Source organism: Arachis ipaensis, chromosome B02 (assembly GCF_000816755.2).
Source record: "Arachis ipaensis cultivar K30076 chromosome B02, Araip1.1, whole genome shotgun sequence".
NCBI lineage: Eukaryota > Viridiplantae > Streptophyta > Magnoliopsida > Fabales > Fabaceae > Arachis > Arachis ipaensis.
In genome coordinates, this window is record NC_029786.2 from 103321006 (window position 1) to 103339265 (window position 18260).

The 18260-nt window shown below is 39.9% G+C and overlaps 2 protein-coding genes and 1 pseudogene across 5 annotated transcripts in view; 1 reads left to right on the forward strand and 2 right to left on the reverse strand.

The window, feature by feature from the left end:
- Positions 1 to 3171, forward strand: part of LOC107626104 (protein ROOT PRIMORDIUM DEFECTIVE 1) — a 7374-nt gene extending 4203 nt beyond the window's left edge. For 3 of the 4 annotated variants that reach the window (XM_016328885.2, XM_016328886.2, XM_021116448.1), the window contains 2 exons: positions 1420 to 2059; positions 2276 to 3171. In XM_016328885.2, coding sequence (XP_016184371.1) covers positions 1437 to 2059; positions 2276 to 2822 — 1170 coding nt within the window. In that variant the 5' untranslated portion in view covers positions 1420 to 1436 and the 3' untranslated portion in view covers positions 2823 to 3171. Of the gene's footprint in view, positions 1 to 917; positions 1101 to 1419; positions 2060 to 2275 lie in introns of those variants that run through there. The other variant, XM_016328884.2, reaches the window with a different exon arrangement.
- Positions 4691 to 11147, reverse strand: LOC107626101 (annotated as a pseudogene).
- LOC107626102 (putative ankyrin repeat protein RF_0381) lies at positions 12575 to 14066 on the reverse strand (the record flags this gene model as incomplete). The annotated part of the gene is given in 1 exon segment (XM_016328883.2): positions 12575 to 14066. A coding segment is annotated over 1 exon segment (1398 nt). The 3' UTR covers positions 12575 to 12604.

An 18260-nucleotide genomic window follows, 5' to 3' on the forward strand; every position in this document is an offset into this window, starting at 1 on the left:
AAGAAAAGCATTGTTATAGAAGAGTCTCTGAATTTTACCAGAAAAAGTATCGGAAAGCAGTTTTAGAAGTAATTTTAGATAATAATTGTGCTATTTCGTGATATCTTTTTTGTATTATCTATATGTAGTGGCATTCTAGTGTTGTTGCTATATCATAATGTGCTGATAAGGAACCACACTTAATCACTCAAGTTCTTCTTTTCGAGGCATTTTACCTTAAGATATAGTTAGGTTTCCAAAGGTTGAGCATGCAGGAAGTTTTTGTGAAATAATTTATTCACTTGAGTGATTTCTGATCCTGTTGATCCTTATAGATTCATCTTTCTGGGAATGAAGCAAAAACAGTGATATGACATTCATTATCATAAATAAGCAGGCACATCTTTGTGAATTGTGATGCGCGTATTTTTGTATTTCAATAATGCATGTTTTGATTGATCACAATTAGTTGTGATGATTAGAGTTTGGTAATGTATCAAATATTGTGTTGGATTTAAATAGGTTATTTTGAATATATTTAGGTTATTAACAAGTAACAATAGAAAAAATGGCATGATCTAATTAAATATTTTTTAGAATATGAAGATCTCTATGAATTATTGTCTAAATTTGATTATGAAATGTGCTAGTAATTATTCAGTTCTAGTTAGCCAACAAGCGAGTAGGGCAGGATATGAAATGTCTAAATTGGTCTTACAAAACTAAAATTTACTCTAATCTGAGAGTGTAAAACCGATTTTTCTATGTAAATCAGTTTAACTAGTTTTATATATGCTGAAAATTGGTATTTCTTTGTAAATGAGTTTAACTATTTTTAAATTTGAAACCGGTTTTGTTCTTGTTAACCAGGACACTGTATTATAAACCAGTTTTAAACTAGTTTGCTACCTGGGAAAATGTTTTAGTGTGGTTTTCAAACCATTTACAGGGGTTTTGATTTGGTTTGTGGGAAAACCACACCATGGCCACCCCTAGCTGCACATATAAGCTTGCACTGCTGTCTTTGTGCACTCCTCTACCATTTTTTCTGCTTCCATTTTTTATTTTTTAGTAATTTTGAGCTTAATTGGGTTCTCCTAGCTGTCTTCTTATGCTTGGTGGTACTATTCTGACTTATAAACTTCTTATTCTCTCCGCTATCAACTTGAAAGTGTTGTTAATTCTTTCATAAGATTAGCATGTTATTACTAGCATGATAATTCATGACTTGTTCATAAATTCCTATTGTTATTCTTCTCTTTTTCTTTTTTCCTTTTTTTTTGTGGCCAACTTTTTAATGCTTGATGGTTACTAGTTGGTTGGTGCTGATTATAAGTTTGCTATTATATTATGCTTGGATATGATGGTTGAGAACAAACTTGCTTGGGGAAATTCTTATTGATTTACTTGCTTCGGGAAATTCTCCAAACCTTTTTGTAGTCGGCCAGATCCTGTTGATGCTTCGCCATGCTCCATTCCCAAGCTCCCATGGCCGCTTCCAGTGTTCCCCCATATGGCTTCTACATACTCGGCAGAAATCAAGTGGGGGAAGCAGGCCCAAGAAGAAGGTCTACCACCGGGTTTCTGATCTCGACAGGGTGATGGAGCTTCGTAAGAAGCCCTCCCTCATTCTTGAGCTCTCCTCCATCATCCAATCCCACAAGACCCAGTCCCTCCTCCTCCGGGACCTTGAGAAGAACGTTGGCTTTGTCCGCAAATGGGACTTCATGGCCCTCATTGAAAGGTACCCGACCATCTTCCGTGTCTCCGGATCACCTCCTTCCGTGTCCCTCACCCTTAAGGCCCAGAGCGTTGCCCAGGAGGAAGCCCAAGCCAAGGCCCTGATGGAGCCCCTCTTGGTTAATAATCTTAGGAAGTTGCTGATGCTGTCTGTTGATTGCCGGGTACCCCTGCAGACTCTCGAGTTTGTTGGGCCTGAATTGGGCTTGCCCTGTGATTTCAGGGAGTCTTTGGTTCCTAAGTACCCTCATTTTTTTTCAGTGAAGCGTGTTGCTGGGAAGGATTGCCTTGAGTTGGAGGATTGGGACTCCTCATTAGCTGTCACTGCCAGGGAAGCTAGGTACTTGCTCATTTGTGCATTATTGCTTTTCATCGATTTTGAAGGTGAAAAGAATTTGCTTTTCGTTCGAAAGAAAGCTGTGATGCTTGCTCTTGATAACATTTTCATTATTAGCGGCACCAACTACATAAATTAACTAACCAAAATCGCATAGTAATGGTTTGATTAGAATTTATTTTAAGCACACATCAGCTAGCTAATCCAATTATCACTTAGGTTGGCACAGGAAGGAGTTCTGAGCGCGAACCAAAGTGGGGTTCGGATAAAAGTGAGGATTTCAAAAGATGGCAACTATATGGGTCCCTTTGCTTTCAAAATGAATTTCCCTCCTGGTTTTAGGCCGAACGTTAGTTACCTTGAGAATCTTGAGAGGTGGCAGAGGATGGATTTTCCTTCTCCTTACTTGAATGCAAGGAGGCTTGACCCTACTGCTCCGGAAACCCGAAAGCGTGCTGTAGCTGTGATTCATGAGCTCCTTAGCTTGACCATGGAGAAAAGGATGACATCTGCGCAGCTGGATGCGTTTCAGGCCGAGTGTCGTTTGCCGTCTAAGTTGCTGCTTTGCTTGATAAAGCATCATGGGATATTTTACCTTACAAATAAAGGTGTGAGAAGTACGGTCTTCCTCAAAGATGCATACCTTGGTTCAAACTTGATAGATAAGTGTCCTTTGTTACGGTTTAATGATAAGTTTGTGGCCCTCTCTGGTAGAACAAATATGGATCTGTGCAACAGCAACAGTTCTATAGGGGCCATTGTTTAGTAGTTTTTTTGGTTGTCCACGGTATCTCTCAAACCGACAGGGCAATGAATAATCCGCTGCGGATTGAAGCTCCATTTAATATTTTGCTACTTGCCAATGAGTTGTCATATGCATAAGACAAGATTGAAACTTTTCAACACTTAAGCAGACTAGTGAACTAACTATTAAACCAACCTAAGTTTTATTTTTTGGACAGGAGTTAGTTCCATTGTTTAGAAGTTGAGTTTGGATTTTCAGAAAGCACAAATATTGCATCTGTACCTATTTGAGAAAGGATGTAGAAACTAACATTGAAATTTATATGTTGTAGCAAAAAAGATCAAATTACAGTATTCCTCTTATAACATTACATATTCTTTTTATGGAGTTAAAATAAGTGTTAGGTCCTTGATTAAATTGGTTATCTTTAGCCCAATAACCAAACTTGGCTTAAGGCCAAGAAATGGATTAGGTGCTGAGTGTCTCCATGTTAGGGTAATATAAAGCATGTACCAAATCTTTCTTGTTTTCACCTTACCTCCATTACAAATTTGGAAATTAGAGCACATTCATTCACCTTTCAATTTTATCCAAACTTTCGAGATCTATATGCCTAATCAAAACCATTACCTAATTGAAGGGAACCACATCTGCACATCACAATCATCACCATGGTCGTTTTCTTTCCATGTTTCATCCATTTCGTAATATCTCCATTTGTATTTTTCAACATATTAAAATATCTTATGCATCATTGATTTCTTTTTTCCAAATTTACTCTAATAATAACAATGTAATTCTAAGAAATGTAGTAAATATATTATTAATTAAAATTTTTCTTTTTATATGAATATTAGAACAGATATTATGAAACAAATTGAGTACTTATTTCTATTTTATGTATCATATCAGTTGTAATGATCAAATATCATGAAAACATGATATATACTTTATTTTTGGAAGTTCACATAGTGTTTGGAAGCTACATCTTAACCAAAAATACAGAAACAAGAACCTTTTTTTTTTTTTCGTAATAGAAAAGTTTATTTTACTTATCCGCTAAATGGCTCACAAGAGCCTTATATCTCAGTAACCATGAAATCTATACATCAATTTTGCAAAACTGAAAACTGTATAGTTTTTCATTGATTAGAAATGTAAATTTAATTACCAACGCAAGTTGGCACAGATGGATGAGTATCTATATCCCTTAACCATCTCTTCCGGTTCGATATTCACTGGAAGAAAAAGAAATGTAGATTTAATTTAAACTCGATTGTTGATCTAGACTGTAAAAAGTCATTTAGTGTAGCTATAAATATATACAATGCCTTTATTTTTAATTAATGAAGTTCTTGAATATATAAAAATATTATGAGAAAGAAAAAATAAAAAATTATATACTAAATTATCCTCCCCCACCCCTCCCATTTTTTTCTTTTTTAATTATTTTATAGCCTCGAAACACGCTTGAAAAATTATCTTTGTATTCAGTTAAAATCTCTTTAAAAAGCTTAAAATCAACTGATATTATTTCTAGGGATCCAAAAGACCAAAATCCAAAATAAAGTTTTAAACTACATATAAAAACACCATAATAAGCCAACATCACTTCAAATTTACGTATATGAGCCAAAAGGAAAATCGATTCAGTAATAAGCCAGATCGTAATTTAATGTAATTCGAACCAGACTAGTTCGAACTGCATTTACAAATAAATCGAACCAGGCCAGTTCGAATTAGGAAGAAGGAGTTGATGGTAAATCGAACCAGGCTGGTTCGAACTAGCAATGAATGTAATTCGAACCACCCTAGTTCGAATTATAGGTAAGTTAGTGTTTTCAAGTAATTCGAACCACCCCGGTTCGAATTACACTCAAGCTGCGTTCTTAGTAATTCGAACCACCCTGGTTCGAATTACTAGTGATTGGGCTATATAAGGAGTTCGAATCAGCCTCATTCGAACCATTCTCACCTTCCCCTACCCCACCAAATCTCAGAGAAAACGACCCAGATTCTCTCCGACAAAGACCTGAACGGAATACTCTGCTGATGGGGGACGATCCGGCACGGTTATATCGCTTGGACGGAGTCGCCCATATAGCTGGGGTCATCAACGAGGAGGTTAGTACGGATATAACTTTGTTCTACCGGTACATGTGAGTTAGTGGTTTTGCATGCGGGTTAGATGGTGGTTTATGTTAGTGGTTATGTTAGTGGTTTCTGTTAATGGTTTATGTTAGTGGTTTATGTTAGTGGTTTATGTTAGTGGTTTTGCATGCGGGTTAGATGGTGGTTTATGTTAGTGGTTTATGTTAGTGGTTTATGTTAGTGGTTTACGTTAGTGGTTTATGTTGGTGGTTTATCTTAGTGGTTTATGTATGTGGTTTATGTAAGTGGTTTACGTTAACGGTTTATGTTAGTGGTTTATGTTAGTGGTTTATGTTAGCGGTTTAGTTATGGTTGTTTAATGTTAGATCTTTCATGTCAGTGGTTTATGCTGGTTTCTTATGTTAGTTGTTTATGCAAGTGGTTCTCGTTCATGGAATTTTAAGCGCTTATATTTAGTACGATTTTCTGGTTAATCAATTATCGTGTTGGTTATCTTTGTCACTGGTAATTAAGTTGGTCCTAATAATGCGGTTCATTTCTTCCGCAGCCTCAGCGATGCATCAGGAGCATGCGGCGGCAGCAGGGCATGGTCCTCGATGACAGATACGTTCCGTACCTGCAGATGGCAGGTCTTTACCATCTTGCAAGGCTGAACGATAGATGGTTCCGGTTGGACGAGGCCCTTGTCAGTGCGTTTGTCGAGCGATGGCGTCCGGAGACGCACACGTTTCATATGCCGTTCGGAGAGTGCACGATCACACTCCAGGACGTGGCATACCAGCTGGGTTTGCCAGTGGACGGGCGTTACGTCAGCGGCTGCCTATCAGAGTTCCATATATACATCGAGGGTGGCCGTCCAGCCTGGGTTTGGTTCGAGGAGTTTCTTGGAGTGGTACCTCCTCCTAGCCAGGTTCAGAAGTACGCGGTCAATTGCAGCTGGTTTCAGGAGACTTTTGGTGAGTGCCCGGAGGGAGCTGATGAGGATACTGTGCGTCGATATGCCCGTGCGTACATCATGATGTTGTTGGGCACGCAGCTTTTTGCGGACAAGTCCGGCAACCGCGTTCACATCAGATAGCTTCCGTTTGTAGCTAGGCTGGAGGAGATGGGGACCTACAGCTGGGGTTCTGCAGCACTGGCATGGTTGTACCGGTGCATGTGCCGAGTGGCGAACAGAAATGTTATCAAGCTAGCGGGCCCACTTCAGCTACTTCAGTCATGGATTTTCTGGCGATTTCCTCGGTTTAGGCCTGCAGGATTTAAGACGTTCAGTTGGCCATTGGCCTCGAGGTACCGTACTAAGCTTTGTCTATTTCAATTTACTACACATAACTACGTGTTCATTCATAATGTATTGGATACCCTAAGCACACATATAAGTAGCTGTAAGACATGTGCATGATGCAGGTGGTCAGGTTACATCCCTTCCAGTAGCGAGAAGGGTCCTAGAGTTCAGATGTGGAGGCTCTGGATAGACCGGTTGCAGGATAGGGAGGTCAGTATGTTAGTTAATAAGTTTCTTTATTTAACCACGATTTACGAGTTGGGTTCACGAGTTGCCCTGACATTGTATAGTTCTGGGTGCAGTTTATCTGGATGCCGTACAGCAGCCCCGACGTACTTCAGGTCGTGCATCCCGAGGTTTTGGAGCCTCGGCATATGGTGCTGTGGCGGTCTGTTACATCGCTTATCTACTTTGCCGTCATAGAGTGGCATCAGATAGATAGGGTTCTTCCGCAGTTTGGAGGGGTGCAGCCCCGTCCACATCCCGCCCTGAACATCGACTTTCTGATGTCGAAGGACGGCAGAGGCGACGATCGATGGTTCCCGTCCCATTTGCAGAAGTGGCATCGCTATTGGGACTCCCGTACGGAGAGCGTGCTGAGGTTCGATGTTGTTGCTGACCCTGGTCCGTCGCATGAGTTCTTGGAGTGGTGGAGTCAGCACGGGAAGAGGTTTTTGTCTCCGGATCCGCAGTTGGGCGATCCGAGAGCCGTTGCTATTCCTGTTGAGGCCTCACAGCGGGGAGCTGGGCGAGTTCCTGAGATGGATCGGCCTGAGGACGTGCCGGACAGGCGGCGGGTTGATAGGAGAGCTCGCGTGGGCACACGGCGTAGCCAGCGTGACTGGGGGTGGCTTGAGCGTGCTATGGAGGATGATGACGAGGCCGGCCCCGCTGGGGGTCGACGACGACGCCTTCCTGGCAGAGGTAGAGGGCGTGCTGCGGTTCACGCCGCTACACCTGACCCTGAGGACGATGACGATGATCAGCATGGGCCCGAGGGCGGGGATGGTGCAGGGGCGGCTGGAGTTGTTGGTGTCAGTACCCAGGATGGGGTGCACAGAGGTGAGTGGTATGGCTCAGGGATGGGTGACGGGGCTAAGCCTAGTGACGCTGGACTTGGATCGGGTCCTTTTGGACATTACTTTGTTGGAGTACCCACCGACGACCAGCCTCAGCAGGACGGTACTCCATGCGTTATTCCCGGATCACAGTGGCAGGACTTCCTTGGGGCAGATACGCTTGATGCGGACTTCGGCAGTCCACGGTTTCTAGAGGAGATTACGGCTATCACGCAGGAGGACGAGCCGGGCAGGAGGCGTGCTCAGACCCCCGGCACGCAGGCACCCTTAGATGTTGATCTGAACGAGCCTGCTACGACACCTGTTGGTGACCAGTTTGGTTTGGGAGGTACCCCACATTCCGCTTACACCGCTGCATCACAGTCTGTCGCCGAGCCGTCTGCCGCACCTGTCCATTTTACGCCACCCGCACAGCCTGCTCCACACGAGGACGCAGATGAGATAGAGGATGAGGAGCCGTTTATCCGCAGAGGTCAGAGGCCACGGGTACCCCGTCGTTGTGGGACAGGCTCCCACTTGTTTAGATGATTTACTTTTCATGTATTTTGGACGTTAGGGTTCACTCATGTATCTGACCCATGTGGATTACTGTTGTTACTTTAGAGCTGTTTTTCCTTGTTGTTTCTTCATCTTATTGTACTTAAAAATCTGGTATTTACCTAGTGGATTAGTGAATATGTATTATCATTGAATCATATAACACTTTAGTTAGCAACTTTTGCATTTATGGGATTTCTAGCTATATTCAAATTCAGATGCAACTTTTTCATCACTAGAAGGTAAAAAGATCAACAGATTACATAAGTCCTCTAACATAACATGTAACAGGAAAAAAAAATCAATAAGCACTAACAATAACAAGATCGCTACTACTGGCCCCCCGTGTGAGACGGTCCTCCAAGCTGTGGGCAACTCCGGCGGGTGTGTCCGGGTTGGCGACAAAGGCCACACCTCTTTGGCCGATTCGGGTCTGCCTCGTTCATATTCGTCCGTATCCTAGTGGATCTCGGACGACCCTCTCTCGCACGCCTCTTGGCAGGGTCCGGAATAACGGTTGGCCCGTCGTAAGGTGGCCAGAAGCCCTCCGGTATCGGCGGTGTGAATCCCATCTGGTACACACTGAACACTAAACTAATCTGATACACGCTGTGAACATAAGAGGACCAGGTAACCCGTGAGTAGGCGCAGCAGGCAAGTGCGTGCTGGCACAGGAAATGAAGTGCCTGGAAGTACCCGCAGTCACAGGTCCGAGACGCAAGCGATACTCTGTAGGTACCCAACGAGAAAGAGCCCGTCGGAGTGGTCTCGGCTATGGTGAACTCCGAGTTATCCCGGTCATACAAAGTCACCGTGAAGCACCTCGCGGTCTTCAAGTTGGCCTCTATACACTTCACCAAGTACTGACTGAATTGCTGTCCGGTTCCCATCTAGGCCTCAGCCTCTCTCCCCTTGCGAACAAAGAGTTCCGCAAGCCTTCCATATGTTGCCTTCACCAACGAGCATACAGGGAGGTTTCTGACACCCTTTAGGATTGAGTTCACACACTCCGAGATATTCGTCGTCATGTGACCGAATCTCCGTCCCTCATCACGATGCTGAGTCCACAAGGAATAATCAATCCAGTTCGCCCAGTCACACATCGCCGGGTCTTCAGACCGAAGAATATCAAACCAGTAATCAAACTCAACCTCGGTCTTGGCATATGCGGCATTCACTAGAAGCCTACGTGCGTCTTTGCCCTTGAAGGTAAGGGCAAAATTAGCCGCTACGTGTCGAATGCAGAATGCACGGTATGCAGATAGAGGTAACCAACCCCCGTCCGGAGCCTCAAGCGCAGCCTTTATGCCGTTATGCCTGTCCGATATAACCAGAAGACCGGGCTGCGGTGTCACGTGCTGTCTAAGGTGGGAGAGAAAGAATGACCAAGACTCTGCATTCTCACCTTCTACTAGTGCGAATGCAACGGGTAGAATGTTGGAGTTCCCGTCCTGTGCAATCGCGATGAGCAAAGTACCCCCGTACTTCCCATACAGATGGGTGCCGTCAATGCTAACTAGGGGCTTGCAATGGCGAAATGCCTGGATGAGCGGTGGAAACGTCCAGAAAAGTCTGTGGAAAAAAGCTTGAGACTCGTCTACTTGTCCACTAACTCGAACGGGGCTCGTCCGTAGGATCGCAACAGTACCGAGCATCGTCAACTGGACTCCCAAAACCCACCTGGGGAGCTCGTTGTATGACTCATCCCAGTCACCGTATACGAGGGCAATTGCCTTCTGCTTCGCCATCCAGACCCTCCTGTAAGTCGGCCTAAACCCGAAGTGTGCTGCCGTGGCATTTAGGAGCACCTTGATGCTGACGGATGCGTCAGCCCTAACCATTGGCATAACGAACGCCGAAATCACATGATAATCCAAGCTCCTGTGGTCACTCGAGATGGAGGTCGCAAGACAAGTGTGAGGTCCATTGTACCGTTTGACCTCCCAAATGCCCTTGCGCTTTCGCAGACTCAGTCCCACTTGGGGAGCTCGTTGTATGACTCATCCCAGTCACCGTATACGAGGGCAATTGCCTTCTGCTTCGCCATCCAGACCCTCCTGTAAGTCGGCCTAAACCCGAAGTGTGCTGCCGTGGCATTTAGGAGCACCTTGATGCTGACGGATGCATCAGCCCTAACCATTGGTATAGTGAATGCCACTATCACATGATAATCCAAACTCCTGTGGTCGCTGGAGATGGAGGTTGCGAGACACGTATGTGGTCCATTGTACCGTTTGACCTCCCAAATGCCCTTGCGCTGCCGGAGACTCAGTCGAATCAACCATGTGCACCCATTCCCAAACTCAGAACACTTGCCCACATAACGGCGATGATCAGACTCCACAACCTTGTACTGTACCCCTCGCCGGATGCTGTAAGTCTTCACACTTAACAGGGCCTCGTCTTTATCCTGAAATTGCTGACCAACCTGGAACTCTGTCAAACCAGCAGTCCCTTCAGCATCTCTAGCTCCGAATCCAACAGTGTGCCCTGAAACACCCTCTTGCCTCATGGCATCCAGGTCCAAAGAGGAAAAATGTGGTGGATACTGATGTGTGCCAGAACTAGAACCACCGACCGCCAATGCAGGCTCAGTCGGTCCAACCTCGTCGCCACTGTCATCCTCAATCATATCCGGTTCGACGTCGCCCTCCTCTACATCACCCAACACTCCGTCTCCGACGCCAACCGGTGGAACTCCCTGTAAAGCGTTCGGCAGAATATCAACTGATCCTACCACGTCGCCTACTCTATCATTGAGATCAACAGCAAAAGACGGGGAGGCGACTGGTTGGACCGCTGGCTCGTACACAGGGACGGACGAAGAAGCAACGGCAGGCCTGGAACTGGAACCGGCTGCCGCGGCTTCAGTGGTGGCATTCCGGTTCGAACCCCTGAGCTGGATACCACATCAACCAGCTTTGTCAACAACTCTGGTGTCCTCACCTCGGGAAACTGCCTCCGACATAGAAACATTACTTGCAGGTCCTCATCACTACCAATCGTGAAGCAATCATACTTCACGGTATCCTGCAAGACAGTGATTGGAATGCGATAGAAAAACTTCTTCACTCGCTTCGCACCTTCCAGACCAAGTTTCATCAGCACAGATCTAACAAGGTCATCATAGCTCGTCGTTGGTTTCACGACAATACAGAGAGGATCCTTATCTGTAAACTTCACACCGGAGCGAGTTTTCCTCTTAATGGATCCTCTGTGGTGAACCAAAACCACAAAACTTTCCTCACTAGCCATCTTACACCCTCTATGAGAGCAACTCACGTTTAGAACCATATATATACTGCACTGTCTACCACTAAATCGAACCGGACTGGTTCGAATTCGGTTTGTGTAATTTGAACCAGCTTGGTTCGAATTACTTGATGCAGCGTCTCCCCATATAATTCGAACCAGCTTGGTTCGAATTATGTGCTGCATTTTCCTCCCCTGTAATTCGAACCACCCTGGTTCGATTTACTTGAATCAATTTCTCTCCTAGTAATTCGAACCACCCTGGTTCGAATTACTCATGAATGGAGTTCGAACCATACTGATTCGAATTATATAAATATAGGGTTTGGCTCATTGCTGAAACGAATTTCACTTTGGCTCATTTAGGTAATTTGCAACTTCCCTTAGTTTATTCTAGTTTTTTGCCCATATATTTATATTGTACATGAATAATATTACAAGTTATTCCATTAGACTCGATAGTTCTTTTTATATAATAGTCAGTTGTTACCTGAAAACAAATTACAATCAAGCTAAGGAAGTTTTTGCTAAGAGCATAAATTCACAATGGACTAAAAATATATCTAGAACTAGGCTCAACATTAGGGCTATAATTTTCAAATAGTGGAGAATAACAATCCCCAAAAATCAAGATATGAAAATGGTTTTAAGTTTAACAATGAAGAAGTCATGGATCTAAGAGAGTATTAGTATCAGTTTTTGGCCAGTGTTAAACTCTATAGTAGCTCTGCCATGACCCCAAAAAAAAAAATCTATAGTAGCTCTAACAAAATTCCCTATTTCATCAACAACCATACTTAGGATAAAATTTACAAAGAAAACTTATGTATTTTTTCGAAGAGGTCCCCTCTTCAATTCAACTTATATATGATATCCCTTTCTCTTTATAGTTATTATATGTTATGAATTATGACTATAAAAATATTACACTATATTTTTCATTAATTAAACTAATTGATTGTAGTAAAAACGTACAAGAAAAAAAACCAACAAGAAATTCTTAAGAGCACTTAAAATATTGAACTACATCTTGTAATTCATTCATTATATACTAATAGTGTTAAAGAGCTCACTTATTACTTCTCTAATCATTTCACTATCTCGTTCATAAGGTTTGTATAGAGATCAACAAATGACAAGAGAAAAGAGAGTATTTTTTACTCAAAAGAACTAAAAATATGTAAGAATTGTAAAATTGGAAGAAAATAGAACAAAATTAAGTATAAATCTTAGTCCATGGTCCATCATACAATTCAAATATTTCCTTTTCCTACAAAATCAAAACTTGTAAACATATCCTAAAAATATCTCAAAAAAACAATTTACAAAATTGATATACCAAATTACAAGAGTGTCCATCATTTTCTTACTCTAATCACATTTAGATATTTAGTTATAACTTACAAGTGAGAAAAGAAACAAAAATTTTCATGGATGAAAATTTAGTGTACAAATTACATACATAGCTAATCCATAAAATTTTTTGTAATTTTTCCAACCCTTTCCAAAAAAAAAAAAAAACAAAGATCTATAAGAATTTATGATGATGATCTAAGAGTAACATGTTTCTCAAGAGAATCCAAATCAAGAGTTGCAACAACACCTTGGAAGCTCTTAAGGCTAACTTGGGACCCACCATGACCAATAATCAAAATAGCAACTTGCAAGTGCCCTGCCTCAACAGCACAATGTAAAGGAGTGTAACCTGCATCATCAACCGCATCAACCCACGCGCCATGATCAACCAACACCTTCACGCTCTTAATCCGACCCTTAAACGCAGCCCAATGCAGCGCCGTCCAACCATTCTGGTCCCTCCGATTGACCCACGCGCCTTCTCCCAACAACCTCTTCAGCGCGTGAACATCGTCCACCCTCGCAGCGCGGAATAGCAAGTCACCGAAACGCAGCGTTTCGGCTAAATGAAAGTGCTTATTCTCTTCGGCTAAAGAAAACGCCGTTTTCCCGAACCGATTCTTAACGTATTTCACGTTCGAGCATTCTAACAAAAACTCAACGGCGTTTAAGTTTCCGTTAGAAGCTGCGAAGTGAAGCGCCGTGGAGCCGTTAATGTCGACGGCGTTAGGGTTTACGCCAATGGAAACGCTGAACTCGATTGCTTCGACGTGGTCGTGAATCGCAGCCACATGAATTGGCGTTTCGCCGTTATGATTCACTAAATTCACGTCCAATTCGTCATGGAATGAGTCCAATAGAAGCTCCATGAAATCGATTCTGTTCATCGCCGCGGCTTCGTGAAGAACTAGGTCAACCGAGTTTTCAATTCGGGTTCCAGAGTCTACCAGAAGCTTCAGAATATCGAAATTCCCGTGCCGAATCGCGTAAGGGATTAAGGATTTTCCCGTTGAGTCTCTGAAATTAGGGTTCGCGCCGGCTTTGATCAAAACGGCTACGGTTTCTGGGTTTCTTTGTTCAATTGCGGGTTTTATAAGGTTCGTGAGTTGGGGCTTTGTGCATTGGGATAGTGAATTGGTGAAAAGTTTGAAGCTTTCGGGGGTTTGGGTATGGTGGGTGGTGATGAGGAATTCGGCGACGGTGGGGCCGACGAGGGAGATGGTCAAAACGGCGTCGCGGAAGACGTGGGGGCCAGGCTTGGAGAAGAGACGGCGGAGGTCGTCATGGTGGGCCTTTCCGATGGGAAGCATGGCGGTGCGGACGGTGACGGCATCAGGAGGGTCAGAGAGTGGTGGGTGGTGGTGATGAGTGAGTTGGAGAGTGTAATTGGATGATGAGAGTGGTGGGATTATGGAAAAGGGTTTATTGATTGAAAAGATTGATGGGTTTGTTGTTGTTAGTGACACTGCCACTGTCATTGTGTGCATTAGGTTTGTGAGCTTGAAAGTGGAGCTGCACTTTTGTGACTTGATGAACACAACTTCCACTTCATTTCTGTCTGGTTTCACAAGCCTATCCATGTTGTTGGATTTGAGGATTTTGAGTTTGTAGATTGTGTTGTTGAGATTAAGAATTTATGGAGAAATTGTTGTGTGAGTTTATATGGTGTTTGTGTGTCGGGGGATTTGAGTCAATGAATTGGATCATTGGATGAGAAAAAAGTGTGCTTGCAGCAATGGAGGCCGTTGTTTTCTTTCTTTATTTGTATGTTATTTTATTGCTGGTTTATGGTTGATTGTTTATATCTATTGGACTGGTTTTGATTAATAATATATATACGTTTGTATTGTTGTAGCATGCCTGTTGCTTATGGTTTGATGGTGATAGGAAAAGTGTGGGAAAAGGGTGCATTGACAATGAGAAAATGAAGGTGGATGGTGTTTGTGTGTGTTGAGTGTGAAGATCAATATGATGGATATATGTCATATCAAGACATATTCTCAACCTCAATGCCAACACACAAATATTCTAAATTTTTAAAATAATAAGATTTATAATATCAATTTAATTTTTATATAATTTCAATCCACGTGGCTTAGGGGAGTTCGAGTCGAGTTGATTCGAATTACTTTCATATTGTAATTCAAAGTAATTATCCTTTGTGGCATATACAGTGATTATTGATAAATTATCTTTCAACCAGAGTTTCAAAGTTCGAATGAGATCGTCAAATTTAATTGATATCTCTAATACGGTCGCTAGAAAATCCTAAAAACGAGAGAGCTCAAAAACTGATAGAAATTTGTGATATATTAGTTAAAAATGATAGTAATTGGTGTGTGAAAAGAGACACCAAGGTACTTTATTTTATTTTTTTATCTTTAATTGCTCTTAAATTATTTTTCAATTATTATTCAGATAATAAAAATCCTAAGATGATAATTATTGACTCATTGTTTTTATGATTAACTAATATTTTGGTTTGTTTTTGTTATATAGTTATAAAAGGGTACGAGGGTTGGTTATCTGAAAAGGAATATCATTGTTGATCTGACTGAATTTTAAGAAAAATACTAGGAAGAAAATCTTAAGAAGAAGAGAGCTGAAAAATTAATAGATGTGCTCGTTGAAATGGGAGATTGAAAGCATACGAACAAATTCAAAATTCTAACCTAATTTATTGGAAATGGTGATTGAATTTGAGAGGAATTATGGTTTTAAAATTGGAGAAGAAGAGGTGTATTTGGTGCAGATTATGAAAATGACACTACTATCAAGTTTCAAGAGAAACATCGCGTCAATTGAAAAAAAAGAGAAGATAATGTAAATCTTAGAACTCTGGTAGAAGAATAATTTATGAATAATCACGGTATATGTCACAAGGGGTAATTTACCCTTTATTTTAGAAATGGTAGAGTAAAATTCACCTATTTTTTATTATGTAATAAATTTATGTCTTAATTATTTAGCTTACTAATATTTTTTACTAAACCAATTTAATATTATACTCTCGAGTCTTTACATTCTGCATTTTAAATTTTTTAATAAAAAATACTTATTTTTTTAATTTATATTTTTAAAATTTTTTTATAAAAATATTTTTTAAAGACTTTGATACATTTCGAATTATTTTGAATTGCAATATGAAAGTAATTCGAATCAACTCGATTCGAATTCCCCTAAGCCACGTGCTCTATGTAATTCGAATTGATATAATTCGAACCTTGCATGCTTAATTCGAATCTAATTGATTCGAACTACATGAAAAGAGTATTTGGTCATAATTCGAATTGATTCAATTCGAATTATGTGCAAAGCTAATTCGAATCCTATTGATTCGAATTATATAAAAATGTGTTCTGGTGGATTGATGTATCAAAATTTGTTTTGGCGGATTTGAGTAAAAATGAGCTCTCCTTGGCTCATTTGGGTTTTTTACCCTAAAAATTTGGTTAATACTTAACAACAGCATCAAGTGAATCTCAGTTAATTCACAAATGAACTGAAATTTTTAAGATTTTTTGAAAGAAAAAAAATAGTAAACTAATAAATTATACTTTTTTATTTTCACAAAATTAAAAAATAAAAATAAAAATAAAAATGCCCGTTTAATATATTTTTTTTCTCTAATGTATATAGTAGGATGCTATTGTTGTTGATCAAGTGGACAGAGCAAAGACAAGGTAAAATGGTGGGTAGTGTAAGTTAAAAGATCAGAACCAATTCAACTGTAATAGAATATTTTACTATGCAAAATCTCCACTAGGTTGATTTTATTATCATAACATGAACTAACAATCTAGCTAGCACGTTTTGTGCCAAGTGAAGACAAGGAATCTAATATAACCCTCAAAAGATATTCTGTTATGTATACTGTTTTTGGCCGTATGTATGTGAATACAAATACCAACTCTTATATTTTGATTATAATGGCTACAACTTCGGAGAAACATTTTATGAAAATAATTTATAATGTGGTCGTAATCAGCAACCATGCGTCATTTACTTGTAAGTTTTAGTCATAAAAAATTGCACCATGATGTTTAATTCAAATAAAAATCAAACTACTAAAGTGAAAGCAAATAATATCAAAACATGAAATAAATCGGGTTAGTTTAGTGATTAGTTCAATAGTCCGCTTAAATAAATGTTGGGAGTTCGAATTTTGTCTTGTATGTGCATACAGTAATTAATTAGCCGATAAATTCTTAAATGAAGTTTCGATCTGCGACGGATTAATCTTTGTCCTACTCGCGGAAAAATATCATGAAAAAAAAAATGAAAACATCATCCACCTTATTGTGTAACATAACACACAAGTGTTGCGGTAACAATTTTCAATTGCCATATAAAAGTTTGTTAGTATTTTAATTTATTGTACATTAATAAAGATGATGAAATGAAAGCAATAGCAAATAAGCTGACATTTTTGAAGAAACTAGAACTTTGAGAATATCATATTATCTTCAAATAAGTCTTCAATGGCCTGCTTAATTAAGCCTTAAGCCATTCATAAATTGACTAAGAAACAGACGGTCTAAATTCCTAAATAATATATAGGCCCTTGGTGGCTATGTAATATAGAATGTCTTGACTGTTGTGGTTGCTACATTTTTCTTTAACTGAATTTAATTTGCACGATATTTTATTTATAATTTGTGTTAGTTTTTTGTTTCCTTTCCAAAGTGTGATTTATAATATGATATTAACACGCGATATGTATTCCATCGTATAAAATATCAACAGTCTCCTAATAAATCTTATTTGTTTGACCTGAGGTATTACGAATTGGCACATTATTAATTAATAACTTATTTAACGTAACGATTTGAATTTGGATGGTTTATTCCAAAAAACACCTTTTTTGAATTATTTATTATCAATATTAAAACCATTTCATAACATTCAATAATGACATAAAATATTATATATATATAGACCACAAAGTCTACCTAAAATAAGAATATGAAAATTGATGAGAAGAGAATATTAAGAAGAAAAATGATTAGAAGCGTAAAAATAGAAGAAAACGATTAAATTTAAATAATGTGAAGAATGGAATATATAAAGATGTGAAATATAAAAATAGTGGGATATATACATATATAGAAGAAAGCATGCATGCATGAATGTTTCTTCACCATATCATATTTTGCTTTGGCTATACCACGAGTTCAACAGCAGTCAGCAACTCCAAAGGTTTGCACCGGTGTCTCACGAACACATGACCCGATTTTTTTGCTGAGCGCATTATTGTCTGACCCATCTACCTTGCCACATTCTTGAGATTGATAAGATATATTAAAATATGAAAAAGTTTAGAAGGTCAGTATTTTTTATGTTTTGTAGTTAATATTTAATTATATAAAAAAAAGTGAGTAATTTTTTATTATTAGATATAATTTCATATTAAAAATATTATTAATGGCCAATTGATGATTACAAAATATAAAAATTGCTGGCCTCCTAGCATTCCTCAATAATCAAATAATGTTGGGACTTACTTCTCTTAAAATATTCTATAAAATTTTAATTGCACTAATTATGTTCTTGATATTGACAAAAAACTAAGAGACTAATATAATACATTTTTTTCAATTTGACTAATATGAAGTACCATCTTGAAGCTTTTTTTTGGACATTTATCTTGAGATTTTTTTTTTAGCCAGTAAATTGGACAACTCCAATTCTACATATCCACACCTTCTTCACATATTTATCACATTTTTTTTTAATTGTAATCTTTAGGATTTAAATTCTAGACCTTTAAAATGGGGAGGGAGAAGTATGCCATGTGAATGTGAGTTAAGGCTCATTGATTTCTTGAGACTTAACTCT